Genomic DNA, 21682 nt, shown 5'->3' with positions numbered 1-21682 from the left:
CAGAATTACAATACCCAACAGAATGCAAATTCATTCTGGAACCAAGCAAATTTTGGAAAGAAAAGTACCACTTGAGCATTGTCCTCTAGGAGCTTCTTCTGCAAAAACTCCTATATATGGACCATAGTACAGTTGGGAGCAATCAGCATGTACCACATTTACTAAACAGCCATGTAACACACAACCTTCTATGGATTTTCCATGGAGATTTCCCATTTAGTTCCATGGATCTTGTGAAGAAGAAGCTCCAATTGGATTGTGCCTTATCACCTTAATATATGTAAATCTAAGCAAGTCAAAGTGCATTACTGAAACATTGTTTGTACCAGCCTTACATATAAATACACACAAACAACATTTCTCATTACACTTTTGTCAGAGAAGATAAAACCAGGGAAACTGAAGGTAAACCTTCAAGGACCCTGTTGCTTAGCCATGCTTGAAGGAAACATCCCTCTGATGAAGTGTCAAAAGTTGAGAAATAAATCTTAAATGGTGTACCTTTATTTTTCAGCAAATACTGCACATTAGCATTCCTTTTAAATCCACATCAGAAATACAAGACCTCAAACAATTCAAACCTGTGAGAAATGAATGGAGGTGTTTTTTGAAAGAAAGGAAACAAAAGGCCAGAATGAAAATTATGTGTTCTCACAAATAGTACTTCACCAAAGCTCAGGTCTGAAGGTAAATGAGTTGCGTACATTTCCTCAAAGATACCTGGAAAAGAACACCATACAACATGAAAAAATTTCAATGTCAACAGCCACACAGAACTGAAGAAGCTTGGGTCCAAAAAGCTGAGAGACAAGGCAAAACAAGAGCATAGGCAATCAGCAGAAGGATGAAGTCTCAGTTCAATCCTTTTGTAAACCTCAAACAAACACAAAATGAGCTGCCTGCATATTTCAGCCCTTCTGTGTTAAACTTTTCAAAAACGCAACTAGCAAGGCCTATGTTTCACTGGTGACATAAGCAGGAAATTGTTCTGTACACCTGGATACTCATTCTTTATTTCCGTCAATTTGTTCACGTTGAAAAGAAACTTGGAAGTACCCCTTATTCGCTCTGTCTTAGATAAAGAAGAAGGAAGAAGAAAGGGAGGACATGCATACAATCCAGACATCAGGTATTCTGGGATGCTCTGTGCTGGTTCATCATCGCTGGGCATTGTTCTCGATGGGAAGAAGGGAATGATGGAGGCCTCTTGTATGCTTAGGATCTAACGTTTCATGCTCCTCCGTGAAACTGTCTGGGCTTCCTGCTCCATCTAATGAACTTTCACAGCTTGAATTTGGGGACAACATGTCCTGAAGAAGGTCTTCTTGCACTATGCCAGTCTCTTTGTGTACTTTACCCCGCTGGTTCCCTTCCTCTTCTTGGTCATTGAGCAGTTTGGCTAAGAAGTTGATGTATTTCATAGCTAGGCGTAATATTTCATTCTTGCTGAGCTTTTTGTCAGGTGGGTGAGTTGGGATGAGCTTCCGAAGCTCAGCAAAAGCTCCATTGACGTTCTGCTGCCTCCATCTCTCGCGGCTGTTTGTGAATATTCGACGGACCACTTTTGTGTGAGGGCCTAAAGAAAATCAGAAACGCAAGGTTAGTTACAGAAAAACAGCCAGAATGCCAGCTAGCTAGCACACGTGCATCTATTACTAACAAAATTGGGGTTAAGGTTAAATAAATTTTGTTCCATAAGTTGGGATCAGATCATCTGATACATATGGAAAACAAATATGAAAACAAAGGGGCTTCATTGTTATTTTGCTCTGTAAGAATAATTTAAATGTTAAAACCTTATATGTTAAACAAGATATTTGGATGTTAGGAGGGTTGTCAGCCATGAAAAAGACATTTCATTTTTGTCTTGCAGAAATTGATACCTTTCTCAAAGTATCCTCCTACATCAGTGAGCCTCCAGCTGCAGGCATATCTCATGGCAGTAATAATAACCCACCATTTTTAATTTTTTTCTCAAGGGCCCCCAAAATGCACTGTTCTGAGCCCTTCAAAACAGTTAAAAATGAGCCTAAATGACCATTTTTAAAAAATATTATTCATTATTTTATCATAAAAAAATAAAATACCAAACAGTAAAACAAACAAGAAAAATAAAATAAAACAAAAGCATACATTTAACCCTCACAACAACAAAAAAGAAAACAAAATAGTGTGCAAAAAAGAGGAAAAAATGGTCAATTAAATTTAACATTTAACACCCTGGCTGGATTCTGAAAGAAAAGAAAAAGCAGTAAATTTTCATCCCTAAATATTCCTTAATGAAATGGGGGACATTGGTAAAAATTTAAAATGGCAGCTCTAGATATTAGTGCCAGTGGAAACCCAGCAATACCAGTAGCTCCTCAACGAGGCCAAAAGATGGCCTGGGCTTGGACAGAAATATATAAATATTTAAGTAAAATTATCCTCATACGCTCACAGATTCTTCTTAACCGGTCAAGGCAAGAGCTTCTTGTTGATTATCTGAATAACTTTTCAAAGTTCAAGTTGGTTTAGAATCACTCACCAGAATTGGTCAAGAATGATTAAGCAAGCATGTGGGATCAAGGTAGACCTCTCCTGCAAGTTTCATAATTTGTCTGCCTTTTAAGACCAGAGTAATTTGGGGTCCATCTACAAGAAAAATGGCTTTCTTCCATACCAGTTGCTTGCTTTCTATTATTAAGAAGGTTTCTTTGAGATGAAAGCATGGTTGATGATAACCAATAAGACCTTCCTTGGTGATTCCACCAACACTGTGGAATTCTCTGTCCTCTGGAGAATGGATAGTCCCCCTCCAAATATTTTTCACAAACTGGTAAGGATATTTCTATTCTGGCAGGCTTTGGCCTAACAAGTTTAAAAGCTGTTTATCTATTAGCTCCCCTCTGTATATTTATTGCCTTGATGTCTTTATAGTACTAATTGTATTCCTTTGTGGCTTTAAATGGTTGCGAGACACATTCTGTGCAGTAGCACACTGCCGTTAGAAAGGCTGGGTATATATTCTTTTGGTAGGAAAACAAATAACCAGTATGTTTGGGTGATGTTTATGAAGAAACAACCTGTTCCTATGACTTCCATATTATAAATTCCATTTTTATCAGGAATAGAGATAATTAACAGAAGCAAAATTACACTAGTATCTTGAATTGACATTAGCGCTGGAAAATTATGCAAAAAATTAGCTTCATTTTAGGACTATGTGAGTTTGATATTATTGTACACCGGAGAACACACCAAATCAAGGATCCATCACTGTTAGTTATTTAATAGAAGTTCCATCTGTCTAAGATAACTAGAATAAAAATCTGTTCTGAAAAGTGTAGCTACGTTCTGGAATCATTTGTGCACATCTTAGAAATGTTGACCACTTATCTTGACTATATGATAACTGAAATATAAAAGAAATGACATGAATGGACAGCATGAAAGTATGATATAGAGTGTTCTGTAAGGGATTGATCCAAAAATAAATACAGACCAATAGTGATTCTTTGAAGCATTGAAACGGCAATTGAATAGAATTACAGACGCTTTTAGAAAATATTGAGATGGTCTCTATTTCTTCAGAGGTTTAACATGTATTTTTTCCTAGTAAATATTTTTCACATAACTATAGCATTTTAAAGTTTTTAAATGATCCAAGCCTAGACTCTCTTATGTATAACTGCCCATATAAGAAAACAGATTTTTGCAGATATGATAAAATCAAATACAATTTAGGGTTGCTTTTTCATATGATTGAGTGCCATTTTAAATATATTCTCATATGTTATCATTGGTGTTTTTTTTAATTTTGAAAAGAAATGAAATTTCTGGAAAAGTAATCAAATCCAATATTGAAAGTATAATTATCTGAGATGCTATTCTGTGTTGCATTCAGTACTTCAATGTTCTATAATATTTTCTTCGTTAATATGGTATTAAAGCTCAAATGTGTTATCATCATAGTCTTGAGCTGACATGGATGTAGTCTATAGGTTTTTAATGAACTGAGAAAATCAATTTTACTCTATTTGCTCGTCAGTTTCTTATGTGATTATTCTATCTACTCTACAATAGGTTTTCTCTAATCCCTCTGGTTTTATAAGGATTTCACGGTTAACTTTTTCACAGTATTTATTCTAAAAGAACAACATCACACATCATCCCTTCTAAGATATGAGGTCTAAGCAGAAGAGATTCTTGCATTATAAAATAAATGGATTTTAAAGATTATGTTTCCCATAAAGCATCAGCATTATTCTTTTCATATTAAAATTATAATTTTATATTATATTGCTATTAGTTGCCTTTGCTTCTTCCATTTCTCATCGGCTTCATTTCTGAGGGGGACCTTCTAACCACCACCACCATTGCCATGGACAGCCAGTTCAGGTTTAGATTTCTCATTGTTCTACATCCTTTCCTATAACTATGTTTTGCATCTTCTTCCCTTTTTATGTTCCAGCACTCCTGTGTATTCTGTATTGCTTGGCAGGGACAGAAGAATCTGTGCTGCAAACCTTCATTTGAGCATTTGATGGCTCCTGAATGCACAGGCTTATTTTGAGGAGGGATACGGGAGAATCAGAAGAAAGCTTCTACTTTAAAGATGCTGAGCTTGTCAGCTAGAAAACTGTCAGCCCCGGGTTCAAAACCTGAGCACTGCACGATAGTGAGCTTCCATTACTTTCCCAGCTCCTGAAATCCTAGCAGTTTGAAAGCATGCAAATGCGAGTAGATAAATAGGTACCATTTCAGTGAGAGATAACAACATTCCATGCACCGCAGCGTATAGCCATGCTGGCCACATGACCACAGAAGCATCTTCGGTTAATGCTGGCTCCCTCAGCTATGAAACATAGAGCAGCACCGCCCCCTAGAGTTAGACATGACTGGACAGGGGAAACCTTTACTTTTACCTTTTCTCTTCTCCTGAACTAACATTTCATAGTATGTATGTCTTCTTTTAGAATAGAATAGAATTCTTTATTGGCCATGTGGCCAAGGAATTTGTCTTTGGTGCATAAGCTCTCAATGTACATAAAGCTATAAGTGATAAATCATGATCATAGTCATCATAAAAATACATTCATCATAAATCATAAGATACAACATTTAGTGATAGTCATAGGATACTAAATAAGCAATCAGCCTACATCACACTAGGAAACTAAATAAAACAATATAAATTGTAAAGATATAAGCAACAAAGTTATAGTCATAAGTAGTAAAGGAGATAATAGGAAAGATGAAAAGAATAATACCAGTAGTAATACAACCTTACTAAATTGTTTGATAGTGTTGTGGGAATAGCTCAATATTGCTTTACTTGATTGGTCCTGTGGCCACACCATTGTTCCAAAGCCTTAGGTTAATTGAATAGACATTTACAGTGCAAAGTACAGTCCTAAATTTGCACCAAAAGTCAGTACTGAAAGGTCCTGAAAGCTTGCATACTATTTCACTAGCATTTTAATTGTATGTTAGAATGTTCTTTCTTTTCCAAATTATGTATCTCCCCAATCCCTCTCAAACTCCATAATTTAGAGTCCAGCTCTAAGCACTTTGATGAAATGCTATGAGAAATGCCTTCTTTTTGGTACTCACCATGTCACTGTTAGATCACTAAATAATGCAAAAAAAAATTGTTTTAAAAATAACAACTTGGACAATATTTTACATTTTTCATCTAAATATCACATTTGCTGACTGAAAAGTAGACAAATCAGGTCATTTGAAATTTAATCTGTTCATACTCAAGTATTAAAAAGAAGTTTCACTGATTTTTAGCATTCAGTGGTAAGATGGGCAAAGTAAATACTGGCACTTGTGTTTTTAATTCTGTTTCCAATCACAAACAAAAGGAACTTACAGGGGACATGGGCCTTAAAGGTATGAATGACTGTACCTGCAATTCTGTTCATTGCAATGATGCTAGAAAATTAATTTCTATTAATTTATGTATGCCATAAAATTTTAGTACATTCTATCTTCTAGCATCATCGGCCATAGCTGTTCCAGAATAGCAGTAATGAGGACAGTCTTGATTTCATTTCACCAAGAAAGTTGCTGGCAAGTTACTAGTGATGGAAATAGCCATAAGGCTTTTATCTCTAAATCTCAATATTAAAATATTAATGGGTTTTCCAAATGATGAGCAAGTAGATTAGGACTATGGCTAGGAGTTGTGAGGATCAGCAATAGAAAATGGGCATGGATTTCTGTTCTCTCTTTTTTTTAACCACAACAGCAATACAATTAGTCTCTTGCCTTTTAAATTCTAATGCTGAAATCAAGAAAGGCTGAAATTGGAGAGAAGTTGAGAACAGGAATAAATATCTATTTGAAATAAATGTTTGCTACGCTCAGTTTAAAACAAATCCCTCTGCTTTTAAAGAATATTATTATTATTATTTTGTGATGCTTGAGGAGTTAGAGGAAAAATGTGGACACTAATAGTCTCTATTTCCAGGCAAATGAGAAATATATTTGAAGGCAAATGAAGCAGTTATTAAAATGACAATAAACCTGCAAATCCACTCCCTTTGAAGAACTCCTGAAAATTCTGTGACAGCCAAGGAAACAAACAAATGAATCATCAGACAAATGAACCCAGGGTTCTCACTGGAGCCACAAGTCACCAGGCTCAAAATTATCCTACTTTGGATACATTATGTATAAACCCAGTTAGGAGTCAGTTGGCGGCCAGTCCCTCCCTCCCTCCCTTCTTCCCTCCCTCCCTTTCTCTCTCTCATGTCTGTCTGTCTGTCTGTCTGTCTGTTTATCGTCTATCTATTTATGTCTCTTATCTCTATCTCAAAATCTACTCCCTATGACCATTGCACTGTCTTCGTTCTAATTTGAATTAATTTCAGATTGCTCTCACTTATGACTCCTTCCACTGGCTACACAATGGGGAAAAGCACTTTCACAAAATCTCTATCCACATCAGAGAGAAAATGGAGCTCAGCAATGCACCAAATGACAAGTTTCCTGCTTTGCCACCAAAAGACCCATTTATTTTTTTACATGCTGGTTTTTAAAAGCTAGTGCTGATAAACTATAAAATAAAAAAGCATATTTTAGCAAGCAATGACTAACTGTAACTCCCCATCCTCAAGAGTTTTAAAGTACAAGTCTCCCCTATTCTTTCTCAAAATTCATGGCCAAATAATTTCAGGTATTTTCTAAAAGGTAAAATAATAAAGAGGCCATTTAGCCTATCAATCACACTATCAAGCAATCCAATTTAATTCATACCAAGAGATGCCTCTCCAGTCTTTACTAAACCTAACCCATCAAAGCAAAGTTCAACATCTTTACTAATGACTGGTCCCACTGTTAAATAGCTCTAACATTCAATTAAAATCTGCTTTCCTGTTTCTTAAAATTATGATCACATCACCTCACTTCTGAGATTACAGAGGATAGGTCTTATCTGACCTGAGATAAGCATGGGGCATCTGACCTGAGATAAACATGGGGCATTTGTTTTCAGTGAGCTTATTTAGAATAATACAAATATTGGTCTCCTATTCCAGTTGGCAAATCTATAGGAAATGGTGATCACTTATTAAATGGAAGAAGTGTTGTTTCTGTTACACTATCGTACCCAACAGCTTAGCAGCCAACCTGACTATTTGAAATGGATGATCCATGCAAAATCCAACTTAGATAAGCATTGAAATTTCAGTTATTAAATGAACTTCTAAAAAGTATCATGAAACATTTATGTGCTGTGCTTATTAATAAATGTTGTGGCTCTGATATAGAGCTATCTAAAAGTTGAACTATTAAAGTATCAGTAGTTAATAAATGAGTACTAAGGAAGCATGAAGGAATATGAAGGAAATATGCATATATGTTAAAAGAAAAAGATCACCAACATATGCCAAAATCAGATGATCAAAATCTGAAACCCCATTTTGATGATACAAAATTAGGGGAGAGAATGAATTTAATTGAATTTGAGGTTTTCAAGTTTAACTCTGCAGCTTAAACATCGGTTATTATATATGGGGAAAAAATGGTAAAATCGTGACCAAATCAATTAGGCATTTGTATGGCTTTAAAATCTATTAAAATTCCTGCCCATCTTCTTAAATAATCGTAAACTGGGAAAAGGTCCTGACCGTTGTTTGGCATTGAGCCAATTAATTATCCTTAGGGCAATTTTTGCCAGGAGTTAGGAGAGCTGAATTCACAATATCAGAAGAGCACTAGGTTCAGCACGGCTGCTCTGGGATAACTAAGTCGGCCCCGTCATAATAATTGAATCTCTTCTTAGCAGCTCTTGAACAAATGAGCAATACATGACAGCTGGGGCTTGCTCAATAACAGTTGCTAGAGCTACGACCACAGCTTTTTCTCCACGTTCATAAAGGCTCATCCTGATGTTGGCTTTGCTTACTCCTCACCTGTACAATGCCTGACCCATCAAGCCTCCAACATTGTCCACTCTTCCTTTTAGCCTTCCAGAGCCTATCTACATCCTTTGAAGTCACTGCCTTACTGAGACCACAAATACAGGTGGTTCTTGACTTACGATCCCAATTCAGTCCAAAATTTCTCTTGCTAAGTGTTGCTAAGTATTGGTTAAGTGAATTTGTCCCATTTTACGACCTTTCTTGTCACAGTTGTTAAGGGAATCACTGCAGTTGTTAGATTAGTCGAATTGTTGTTAAGTGAATCTGGCTTCCCCATTGACTTTGCTTGACAGAAGGTCACAAAAGCGGATCACGTCACCCCAGGATACTGCAACCGTCATAAATGTGAAACAATTGCCAAGTGTCTGAATTTTGATCATATGACCATGGTGGGATGCTAAAACAGTCATAAGTGTGAAAACTGGTCATAAATCAATTTTTTTCAGTGCCATTATGATTTTGAATGGTCACTAAATGAACTGTGGTAAATCGAGAGGTTTACCAGAGTGTACCTCTCTGTACAGAGAGGTTGTCGGTCCAGATTATATTCCAGATTATTAGTGTAGATCTTAATTGCACAGACTTTACTTATACAGAATCTGAGTTGCTGAGACTTTGTAGACTGATATTACCCTGTTTCCCCCAAAATAAGGCATCCCCTGATGATAAGCCCAATTGGGCTTTTGAGCGCATGGCAATAACGCCAAGCACTTATTTCAGGGTTCAAAAAAATATAAGACAGGGTCTTATTTTCGGGGAAACACGGTAACATCTTGAATATATGGATCTAGGGTTATGTAAACATGAACATTGAATCAGTTCAAACCAAATGTCTTAGACCAGGGGTGTCAAACTGGGAGCCCGCGGGCTGGATGTGTCACACGCAGGCCACACCCACCCCAGCTCCGCGAAGGGGAAAAACATCATGATACATCACATGATGGCAACGTGACACCGCGAGTTTGACACCCGTGTCTTAGATAAATCCAATTAGATTCAATTGGGATTAATTTAGACCATTAAATGTACACATCCATGCGTGGAAAATCTACACATTGGTCTGATTTGATTTAAATGTGTTCAGTTCAAGAATGTCCATGGAGAGGAAGATCAAAAGAGTAAAGCTGACAGCCACAACCATGTGATCGAAGCCCTGCCCCTTTGGTATACGTATCATAAAAAGGGCTTCATTTGCAACTGCCTTCTATACCTTTTTGAGCCCTTCCAGGGACCCATGGTTCGGGGGATCCATTGATCTGATCCTGTGGATCAGTCCAAACTGATTCAGAGCATCAAAAATTCATATAAACCTAATATATAACTAAGATGAATACAAATGCCATGTTGTATATATAGCACATTTGCTGGATCTATGCTTTCATCAAAATGAAAGACAAATTAGACAAAAGTCACAATGCTATCGATATATAATCTAAAATGGCTTCAAACTAAATCTTGCATTGACCCCCACTTCATTTTTTGCTCTGCTTTTAAATGCCTGGAAGCCATTCTACATAGTAATGTAGAATGTAATGCATTTGTCAAACCATTATCCTCTGTTTTTGTTTTGTTTTTTTACTTTCAAAGGCATAAAATGACATGTTTGTGTTTACATTTCAGTAAGTTCCAGAATTAATAAACAAACTCCAGGAAAGGCTAAATACATACGTGGCTTGGGAGTTGCACAGGGAGTTTAAAACACAGATGCTACACCTCCCCAATTTCTACCTTTATTTGTTAAGGAACAAATGTGGTTATACACACAGAGAATTGTGTAAGTCTAGGGCAGTGTAAAAACCAGAAGGAACTTGGTAGCATCTTTTCAGATTTATTTTTATTTATTTTATTTTGAATTTGTATACCGCCCTTTTCCCTGAGGACTCAGGGCGGTGAACAGCCAAGTAAAAACATCAAGTACAAATATTAAAATACAGTTAAAAATATACATATATAAATTTGGCCCCGTTAATTAAAAACAATAAACAAAACACTTAAAAAGGTAACAAGGTATAAGCAACAACTCATTTCATCAAATGTGAGAGGTAGCAAAACTCATGCAAAATGAATTTAAATTGGGATGACATGAGAAGGGAAGGAGTGGGAAGGCTCCCTCTATCATTTAGCCACCACATGCTTCTGTTGAAGGGAGTTGTAGCTTTTATGCTTTTTAATTGAATACGATTTCAAAAGGTGCAATCAGATTCCTTCTGGACTGAGAAATGAGGCTGTCCCATTTCCCTTTTTATTTCCTTCCCATCTGCAATTCCAAACCATAAATTAATCTACCTTTTGATTCTCTGGGCTTTCTCTGGTCTGGAACTTGCAAAATGCCAGCACAAAACCTGGTGCTTTATTGCAATCCATTCCCTACCACAGCAGGCCAATGAGGTATGATATATGACAGGAGAGTTCATCCCAATTAAGCAACACATTTGAAGAAAATAAGGAAATATTTGAATTGCAACCTGTAGCTTCCAAGCACTGCCCTTCCTTCAACATTAACAGATTACATTTAAAAAATAAAATAAAATGCTGATTTTAGTTCACAGTTGTTACAGATTACAGGAACAGCTCTGAAGGAGCCATAAAGCCTCTATCATCCATCCATCTATTTATCTATCATCTATCTATCTATCTATCTATCTATCTATCTATCTATCTATCTATCTATCTGTCTGTCTGTCTATCTATCTATCTATCATCTAATCTACCTATTTATCTATATCTAACTTTTATCTACCTATACATCCATCCATCTATCCAAAATTTAAAACAGGGAACAAAATAACTGCTCACTAACCATGGAATTCTGGCTTCCTTGTTATCTATGAAGAGGGCAAAACAAAGCACACAACATTTTGTTGGAAGTCTCTGGCTTCCTTGTTATCTATGAAGAGGGCAAAACAAAGCACACAACATTTTGTTGGAAGTCCAAGCTGCAAGCTATAAATTGCACTACGCAAGAATTTCCTGCCTCTAGAGATCCCAGCCCACCCACCCACCCACCCCACCTCCATCACCATCATCACCCAGCAATACAAGGAATGAAATAGGAATTGCCATACTACCCACAAAGAAGCACGGGGGGGGGGGGGGGGGAGTGTTGTGGCGGTGGGGATCAGCTCACCATCAGAGAGCTCCACTTCATAGGGGGATGGTCTTCTTTTCACTCGGTTGTTGTTATACATTGAAAAGTTTTCGGGTTCACCAAAAAATCCACTACAAAGGAAAAAGCAGAAAGGGGGGGGGGGGGGAGGGAGAGAAATTAGCTCTGCAGACCTCTGCTGAAATCCATCATTCAATTGCAATCTGAACAAACATCCAATCTCAAAAAAAAAAAAAAATAGTCCTATTGAATTTGGTGGTGGTAAATCCACCAGTAAGGATTAGAGCCTCAACATTATTTTCTACTGCTGAGAATATACATAATAGGCACACTTCCCACAATAGATATGTTGTCTGTTGTTGTCGTTTGTGCACCATGTGTTGCCAATGTTTATCACACTTTTAGCATGAAGCAATTTTATAACAAGAAATCTAAATAAATGCTTTTCAGTTCCAGATGCTTAACACAATTGACTTCTGCACTTGTCAAGCATTTCTAACAGAAGAATTAAAATACATTGTGAAGCACATTTTGAAGAATTGTCTGGTCCATCCAACAATTACCAGGATTACGGTATTTAGCTTCCAGAAATGTTGCTCATACCTTTCCTAACCCTTTACGCTATTTATTTATTTATTTATTTATTATTTAAACTTGTATGCCGCCCTATCTCCGAAAGGACTCAGGGCGGCTCACAACAATAAAAACAAGCAAAATCAATGTTAAAAATACCCAATAAGATTATTAAAAAAAACACTAACTCGCTTGGTCCTCTTTCTTTTTCACAATGTTCATTCCTAGCTTGTGTAATACATGTATGTTAATGAGTACTGCATTTCTGCAGTGGAGGGAAAATGATTGCCTAAATAATAATGACAACACACGAATAAACATCCATTAACACTAAACATAATTTCTAGGATGATTTTTTCCCCCTTGATTCAGGCATTTCCCCCAAATTTATGCTTTGATGCTATTACAAATATTGCATCTCTTACAAGTAACCATTTCGTGTTTAACCGTTTCTTTGAACAAGAAGGTGGAACGGGGTGGGGGGGGCAACATTTTTAAAGAGCTTTGATGCAAACCTGCCACATTTTGATAAATGATCTGTACCAACCTTGCCAATATGGTGCCTCCAAGATCTATGGATTACAATGCCCATCATCGTCCAACCAAGGTGCCCAAGGGTGATTGGAAAAGTAGTCCCACATATCTAGAAGGCATCAGGTTACATGGACATGAATCGGGCACTTAATGCTGTCTTTTAACCTAGCCTTACTTTCAGCAGGAAACGTTGTTGTGACTTTAATACAGACTGACAGCAGGAAGAAGAGAAGATTGGTTTGCTTCGATTGTCCATTTTTTTAAAATTTGATTTATATGCCGCCCTTCTCCGGAGACTCAGGGCGGCTTACAGTGCGTTAAGCAATAGCCTTCATACTTTTGTATATTTTATACAAAGTCAGCTTATTGCCCCCATAATCCGGGTCCTCATTTTACCTACCTTTGATAGGATGGAAGGCTGAGTCAACCTTGAGCCTGGTGAGATTTGAACTTGCAGTAATTGCAGGCAGCTGATATTAATAACAGTGCTTTAGTCTGCTGCGCTACCAGGGCGCCTTTTTTTTTTTCTTCCCCCTTTTCGGACCATCGGCTCAGGGAGGAAAATCGCATCGACTTCATGGCACAGCAGCAGCTAAACCCGCGCGTGGGCATACACGCACATTCATAAACCCCCACCACACACATCTACCTATATAGTCCATTAGGAGTAGATTTAGCCAAAGAGAAAGAGAGAGACTTAGCGGGCTTCACAGCCCAACCTTCCCACCCGGAGAAGGAAAACCGGCGGGGGGACAAAGAGAAAGCATAAAGGCAGAGAAGGCAGCGTCAGCGGAACCAACTGCTGGGTTGGTTCTTTGAGAAGCAAAGGACGGATGCGGGCCAAAACTCAGGCGGGCAGCGGGGAAGATCTCCTCCTCTGTGGGGACAGGAATCAAGGAGAAGCTAACGGAGAACCGTTTCTTTCCTCCTTCCCACCCGGTTCCGTTTGCCTCCCCATCTCACCCCCCCCAAAGCCCCCGATCCGAAGCAACGGACCTGCTGGCGGCGCTGAGCGGAGCCCCGAGGCCGTAGAGCATGGCTCTGGCCGGCGGCGGGAGCGCAGGGGCTGCCGTAGGACTGAGGTGCACCATGCGGACGTCGCTGCTGCTGCTTGTGCCGCCGCCGATGCCACCACCGGCCGGGGGCGTGCCCGCTCCGGTGCCCGCGGTGGTGGCGAGGCCGAGAGCGGTGGCGGTGGCCGGTTCGGCTCGCGGAGCTCTGATGCTGCTGATGCTGCTGTTGGTCGCGTCTGGCTCTCTCTGGCTCTGCAGGGCCCCAGGCGGCGCGTCCCTGGCTTTTATAGGGCGGCCGTTGCGCACCAGCTCGATCACTGGCACCGGCGCAGCAGGGGGCCCCGGGCCGGGGGAGGGGGGCGGCCGACCCGTTTCCTTGGCAACCCCATCGAGCAAGGCCGGCTCCCCCGGGAGAGCCATTCCTCCGCGCCTCCGATCGCCGCCGGTGCTGCTGCTGCTGCCGGAACCCAGTCCCAAATCCGGCTCGCCGACGCCTTCCGCTCCAGCTCCGGTTCCGTGCGCCGCATCCCGCGGCGGGTCACTGGGGGACCTCTCCATCAGCATCCTGGAGGGCGAAGAGGAGAGCTTGTGAAGGAGGGGCGCGGCAGGATGAGGGGGGGAGGAGGGGGGGAGAAGCGGAAAAGGAGGAGAGAAAAATTGGGAAAGGAGAGAAGGAGAGAAAAAAAGCCGGAGAGAGGAAGAAAGCGCAAAGAGAGAAAGAAGAGCAGGGAAAGAAAAGGAGCGACGGGAGGGAGGGAAAAGCGGAGGAAGGAGAGCGGTGGGAAACCCAGGAATGCCAGAGACGGGAAAGAGGGGGGGCAGAGAAGAAAGGAAAGAAGGGGGCATCCGAGGGAAAGTTAAATCCCGAAGGAAAAACCCCGCGTCGCCAAAGAGCCCCAGCGGAGGAGAACAAGGCCCTCTGGTCACGGGCAGAGGCGGAGGGCCCCTGCTTGAGGTTGGATGCCCGGAAAGCTGCGCTGCGCTTGGCTCGGCGATTTTGCGCTTCCCACGAAGCGCCGAGCTCCCAGTCCCGGGGATACCCACGTGGCCCGAAGGAGGGCGCAAAGAGACCTTCCTCCGGGGGCCTCTGAGACACACCACACACAAACACACACAAACACCCATTCACAAGAGGGAGAAGCCTTATGGGGAACTCTTCCTTTCCGTTCCCAATTCCTCAGGTCTTCCTTGGCCCACCCTGGTGGCGCCTTGGCCGGCGGACTCCCAAAGCGTGGGAGGGGGGGGGCGAGCCGAAAAATCAAAACGCTCCGTTGGGTTAACCTTCAAGAGGGCCACCTGAACAATTCAACCCGAAGGTTAGAACGGAATTTGTTGGAAACCGGGCGCTTTTTTAATTATTCGGCTCAATCCTTCGGGGAACAAAAACGAAATCGGCTTCACTTCTATTAATAAGGGGCGAGGGAGCGTGTAAATCAGAAATCGTAGCAAGGCAGAAGGAAAAACAATCGCAAACAAACCAGGGTAGGGTAGTAAGAATGGTTTATACAATTTTTGACAGCGCCCTGACTGGAGTCGAATTTATTCTCTCGGCATTGCAAGGAAAACGAGGGCGAGAAATAGCCGCAAAGACTTCACCTTGGGCACTGAGAATCAATGCCTCTATGCCCCCACGGAGGTCCCCACGGAGAACCGCGCCGTTCCACCTCCCAATCTGCGCCGCGTGGAAATAAGCGGAGAGGAACCGCGCCTCCGTGCGCTACCTGGAAAGAGGCACATTTTGGCCGAAAGCGTTTCCAGAGACCGACGCTTGATTTCAGGTTACGCTCCTGCCGCACTTTCGTCCCTGAATTTCGTCAGTGAATACACACAAACACACAGACACACAAACACACTATTTTTTACGGCTAGTCCCCACCACATTTAAACTGAATTGTCCCGTGTAGAGCGACGAGGGTAACTCCCAGGAAAGATTACCCTCGTCATATGGATCGGTGGAAGAAAATAACCTAAAAATGCCCTTTTCTTAGATGCCCAGGGCAGACGGATGCTCGGCTTCCTGCTAGGCAGGGAGATAAAGAAATGCTTCAAAGGAGAGGAGACAAACGGGAATGTTGAGGCCTGGGATTCGGGAAGTTCAGCTCAAATCATGTTTTGGAGGTAAGGAAGAAAAAGGATTTCATCGCCGAAAACGTTCTTTCTAGAAACGCCAAACTTCACACCAAATATGGGAGCGTAATCCTATAACCACTTTTCCCGATTTCTTCCTAGTAACTACAATCCCAAACACATTTTCTGGTCAGAGACCAGTCCAGTAGGTCTTAACTGCTAGTAAACATTCCCTAAAAATGCATTTGGGATTAAGCTTTAATCTCCCGCCTTCCTGTTTCAATTAAGAGAAAGCTAAGGACCAGGCAATATTATTATTGTGATTACTTTTATTCTTATCGCAGAGGAGAAACAAGGCCATTGAAGCAAATTTATATTCCGACTGACTAGTGAAGTGGACTTAAAGAAACTAACATTCGAAATTGCTTAAATGCAATCAAATTATTTTCCTTCGATTTTCCTCTACTGAGCTCCGGGTTAATTTCACGCCTCAGATATAAAACCAAGCGGCGGCTCGCTCTCTTTTGTTGGGGGGGAAAAATGGACGCAAAATTTCTGATGAATTGAAGGTGAAGCAAAGACCTGAGTCGGCTTTATCAGCACACAATGATACACATACACATACATATGCATATGCATATACATATACATACATATGCATACATATACATATACATACATGTGTGTGTGTGTGTATTTTGATTTATATATATAATATCAATATATATATATCAATTTTCTTACTCTTCGTAGGGTTTATGTATGTTTTTCTTCTAGCCAGGTTTTCCCTACGTAGCCAAGGTTTTTTTTTTTTTTTGCTAGGTGTTAGAAAGGAAAAAAGCCCAGAACCCGAGTAGATGTGATTCTACTGAGCTGGAGCTACAAAAAAAAAACCTTGGCTACGTAGGGAAAACCTGGCTAGAAGAAAAACAATATATATAATATATATATATATTATATATATATATATATATATATATATATATATATATATATATATATAGAGAGAGAGAAGAGGAGAGAGAGAGAGAGAGAGAGAGAGAGAGAGAGAGAGAGGGAGGGAGGGAGGGAGGGAGGGGAGGGGAGGGAGGGAGAGAGAGAGAGAGAGAGAGAGAGACTTGGTGGCGCAGCAGACTAAAATGCTGTTAAGTAACACCAGCTGCCTGCAATTACTGCAAATTCAAATCTCACCAGGCTCAAGGTTGACTCAGCCTTCACATCCTTTCGAGGTAGGTAAAATGAGGACCCGGATTGTGGGGGCAATAAGCTGACTTTGTATTAAAAAAAAAAAAAACACCGCTGGAGGGGGGGCATGAAAACCCTACTAAGCAGGTATATACAAAAGTATGAAGGCTATTGCTTAACGCATTGTAAGCCGCCCTGAATCTCTGGTGAAGGGCGGCATATAAATCGAACCAATAATAAATAAATAAATAAATAAATAAATAAATAAATAAATAAATAAATAAATAATAAACTGACCCAAACTGTCAAGTTAAGCAAATGTCCTCTTTGTACAAATCCTGTGAAACATTAAAGGGGGGGATTGCTTTGTCTCCTGTGTATTCACCACTATGACTGATAAACTATCATAATTAGCTTCATGGGTAAGCTACAGAACACTGTAAGCCAAAGCCAAACAAATTATGTTATGGCTTTACTGGTTATATGACCCAAGCTACTTATACATGATTGTGCTGTAACTCATCTATGAAGCTGCACCGTCTTCAGACTTAAATGGAAGGTCAGCAGCGGAAGCATGCTAGCGAGGGCCTGAGTTTAGCACTAGCCATTCTTTGTTTACTGAATAAATCAGAGATATCTGGACTTTGCAGACTGTACTGGCTTGAATGTCCGTAAAATGTGACGTCCAAACCAAGGACATGCCTTTTGGCTTAGGCTCGGATTCTTTGATGGAAAACACTATCAATTCTGGGGGGGGGGGATTCATTTAGGGCTTCCCTATCTTGAGCTACAAATCTGGGGATGTCGGTAGATGGAAGTACAGATAACAATAATTTCAAACACCTTTGCTGCCATCCAGGGATCGACTGGAGTTTTGCAAGGGAGATCCAGAAGCCCCAAATTCAACTACACTTCGATGTTAGGAGCCTGCTGTTTAAACCAGGGGGTCTCCAACCTTGAACTCCAACTTCAACTCCCAGAATTCCCCACTCAGCAAAGCACCGAGTTCCAAAGCGACCTCGATCCAGTGGGTTTGGAGGCCCACCGCCGCAAAGCTCTCCTCTCTGGGAAACGTGTTTCTTCCCCGTCCCCCCGTCCTCCACTCCTCCCACAGCTTTAACTTGCAGATCTGATGCCCGGGCTCTTGACTCCGAAGGTATCTTTCGGAAGATCTTTAGAACCCAAAAGCGATCGCGTTGATTTCTCTAGCCTCGGAAAGGCTAGCGGGTAAATCAGAAAATCTTCCTCGTCGATCATCAATCTCTCATCTGGCGTCTCTGGATTGCCTCCTCTGCTCCCCCCTCCCCCCCTTTTTTTAAAAAAATTAGAATTTCCTACTTAGTACAGGAAAACCTCATTCACACCTGTCAGGCTGAAGAGGCAACAACCTGGGCTGCCGGCTCAGCCAAGAGCTTCTTGCTGTCCAAGGCCGCCGCCTTCTTTTCCACCTCCCTAAGGCGCCGAACGAAGGTTCGGCCGAGGCTTTCTGGGAAACGCCGAAACTCTTGCAGCCGGATAGCTCTGCAGGCGGGGGGGGGGAAGAAATGGGGGAGACGCAGGGACTTGGAAGTAGAAACAACGAACCCTGCCAACCTACCCCTACCTACCACCCCCCCAAAAAAAGAGAGAGAGAGAGAGAGAGACACCACAGGGAGGATGATTGCACCATCGCGGTAACCGATCGCAGATCAGAAGAAATTCCGTTCCGTTTCAGGCAGCCTAGAGAATTTTCAGCCTAGCGAGAACGCCAAAAAAATTCTCCGTTTGGTGTTTAGGATAGAAACACTCACATATTCTTCCTTGGAGGCTGGGATCATGAAATTTTTAAAACCACAGTAGGAGAGGAATGGGCTTAGTTTTGGGTTTGCCATGTTGGCTTAGCGTGTAGCGACCCCCTCTCCCGTTGAAATTTAGCCAGCGAGCCACAATAATGTGAACCGTGGCTTAGTCGAAGAAGGATGCGCGTTTTAGAGCGTTCTGCAGCCTAGACCTCTCGTCAAAGAGGATTCTTGTTGAGCTCGGGAATATTTGTGTCTTCCTTACCGGTACAAAAAAAGAAAAAGAAAAAAAGACCCTATCTTGTGTACTGTACTCATTTGGAAGAGTTTTGTTTTTGAGAAAGCGGACAGAGGCAGCCGAAACCACCGCTGGATCGTCCGGAGGAATTGGTTGAAGAGGCAGCCTGCCTGCTGTAGAAGAGGGACAGAGCAAGTCAGAGATATTCGTTCTTACTGGAAAAAGCGAGGCTATGCTAGAGAATACGCCTTCTCCAAGCCTCCCCTATGCTTCGGGGTTGATTGTACTACAACTCCCAGAATTCCCAGCGGGAGAGGTCTCTAGGCCAGCACACCAGGAGTTTAAAAAAAAAAAAAATAAGGCATTTTAAATGGTTTATAATAACACGATTCGAGCTTAATAAACGTGTCACAGGATGCCAGTGACTTTACAATGGGGACATCAATACAATCGTTTTAAAAGGCAACCATGAGCTACTGGTGCCATGACCTGAGGCAGCCTTCCTGTCACCAGGAGAGAAGGCTCAACAAGATGAGTCCCATAGTGTTAAAACTATTCCTGAAAAAGATGAAGGCACCAGGAACGTAATGTGCGTTTTCCCCATTAAGAATGGAAGACCAGATCCAGAAATTCAAGTAGTCCCCACTGAAATGATGGAATCCAAGTTAGCTGTGACTGACAAGTTCCATTCATTACATCCAGTCTACTAGAAATAGGAACAAGCCTGGATCTCAATCCTGAGGCCTCTCTCCAATCCCAGTATAGTTTCAGGACTAGCTGTGATGTACTTTACCGATTTATGCAATTTTCAGTCTCTTCTTTCAACTCATAAAGTGATTGCAGACACCGAGTGATTGCTTTTATTACACATGCCAATGTGTGTTAATATTGTGCTATTGTGGAATGTTGTAGAATATTGTCCTATTCTGGAATTAAGACATGCCACTTTCTGTATTAATAGCCACATTATTTACATTTTCTTCACAGGATATGTATAGTTACCACAATTAAGAATCAGACGACTTTGGTGAACTAGCACAATAGCTTTAGGAAATTATATTTTGCCTGTCCCATCTGTCTGCCATTTATCAATATAGTATGATTTTTTTTTTCCTATTTGCTATTTCCTATTTTTTTCCTATTTGCCAGATAAATGATAAATGATAAAGACTTCATTTACTAGCCTGATTTTTTTAATCGTAAATAATGTTCAGTGGAAATTTTAGATTTGAAGTTCTAATAAACAAAGAGGATAGGCTCATGGTTCAAAAATACAATTTAATTATATTAAATCACATTATTAAACAAATTCTTTTGGAATCAAGTTCCCTGATTACTATTTACTACCTTCGTCCAGCTTGTTCTGGATGTCCTAACTTATATCATTTTGCTGTATTAATGGATGCCTCCATTTCTAGTCCTTTAACATGAGACCTCTGCAAGCACATTCTCTTTTAGATCATAAAAATAATATTTTGCCCAGTCCCCCCCACACTTTTAAAAAAATATTTAACAAGACATCCCATGCCCTGCGCCAAGCTATTCTTTTCGTTTCTCCTTTTCTTGTCTTCTTTTTCCTTTTGAAATACTCTTCAAGGAAGCCTACAAAGGAAGCCTCTCTCTCTCTCTCTCTCTCTCTCTCTCTCTCTCTTTTTTTTTTTTTTTTTTTTTTTTTTTTGAGGCTTGCAATGTTTCAGAGAACAGAGAAATCAAGCGGCCTTCTTCTCACATCCGAATTTTGCCACCCTTCTTTCCCGGCGCTTCCCTCCCTTCCCCGCTAATATCTTGGCACTTCACAATTGAAAATCGTCCTTCATTTCCATTCCTGCACATCGAATTATTGAGTGGGGCGGGGAAGGAGACGGGGCGGGGAGGAGAGCGAGGGACTCAAGACAGCCGAATCGGATTTCCCGACGTCTTAATCTTCCCCCAAAGCCACCGAGTTTTAGGGGGTGACCCGCCCGGCCGCTATTCTCAGAGCCCCCCCCCCAAAAAAAACTTGTCTGTTGCAAAAATTGGAGGGGGGGCGTGGGGTTACTCTCAAGCCCGCGCGTGGGCCTCGCGGGGCACTGAAGGCGCTTCGGGGCGCTGCCCACTCCCCATTTCCCGGCCTTCCAGCAACCCCAGTTCCGCCAGTATTTTCTTTTCTGGCTCAGCATGAAGGTTTCCTACAAGACCCCCCTTCCCTCCTTCTGCTGCTAGTGAGCAAAACAAGAATAGATCAACAATTCACCCCAGGATTTGGCCGTCCTTCCCGTCTCCCCCTCCTCCCCCGCCCTTCTTTACTACGGAGCATCTGGGTGTAAAAATAAGAGAAGGAAAGAGGGAAGTGGGTAATTTGAGGAGAGAGGAATTGTTCTTTCTGCTTTTCCTGTGCGGTTCGCTGTCTGCCCTTTTGAAATAAAATAAAGAACACGTCCTCTACCGCTATACGTGAAGTTGGCACGGGTTGTTTGTGTGTGTGTGTGTGTGCGCGCGTGTGTGGGTGTGTGAGTGGGTGGGTGGGGGAGGGGGCTAACCTACGAAGCGATTTTCTTTCTTGAACAACAAACCAAACAAAAAGAGAGAAAAAAAGCCGACCCTTTTACTCACCACTTGTTTTTCGTAGGTGAAAATGACTGGAGCCATTTTGCGGCCTGTTCATGGAGGCTGGTATGGCCCCCCTTCCTCCTATAGTATATTAAAAAAAAAAAAAAAGAGGAGGAGGAGGAGGAGGAGAAGTGCTGGGCGGCTTCGCAGCGCCGGGAACTCATTCCCACATCACGTCCAGTTTC

At 41.3% G+C, this 21682-nt stretch overlaps 1 protein-coding gene across 3 annotated transcripts; it reads right to left on the bottom strand.

Moving 5' to 3' along the window:
• Nucleotides 1–488: 488 nt before the first annotated feature.
• TAL1 (TAL bHLH transcription factor 1, erythroid differentiation factor) lies at nucleotides 489–21581 on the bottom strand. Of its 3 annotated transcripts, XM_070939571.1 has the most exons (4): nucleotides 21501–21581; nucleotides 13624–14205; nucleotides 11542–11633; nucleotides 489–1576 (listed from the first exon to the last, which is right to left on the bottom strand). In XM_070939571.1, exons 2-4 carry the CDS (start codon nucleotides 14202–14204, stop codon nucleotides 1158–1160), a joined length of 1092 nt encoding a protein of 363 aa, XP_070795672.1. In that variant the 5' UTR covers nucleotide 14205; nucleotides 21501–21581; the 3' UTR covers nucleotides 489–1157. The 3 variants fall into 3 exon arrangements, with proteins under 3 accessions (XP_070795672.1, XP_070795673.1, XP_070795674.1); XM_070939572.1 differs by lacking the exons at nucleotides 13624–14205; nucleotides 21501–21581 and adding an exon at nucleotides 13028–13084; XM_070939573.1 differs by lacking the exons at nucleotides 13624–14205; nucleotides 21501–21581 and adding an exon at nucleotides 12641–12700.
• Nucleotides 21582–21682: the final 101 nt, after the last annotated feature.

The sequence above is a fragment of the Pituophis catenifer genome, unplaced genomic scaffold, assembly GCF_029215685.1.
Source record: "Pituophis catenifer annectens isolate HBS135680 unplaced genomic scaffold, rPitCat1.0.hap2 SCAF_3, whole genome shotgun sequence".
Classification (NCBI taxonomy): domain Eukaryota; kingdom Metazoa; phylum Chordata; class Lepidosauria; order Squamata; family Colubridae; genus Pituophis; species Pituophis catenifer.
The sequence above is the reverse complement of the archived record's forward strand: the minus strand, read 5'-3'. Positions and strand labels throughout refer to the sequence as shown.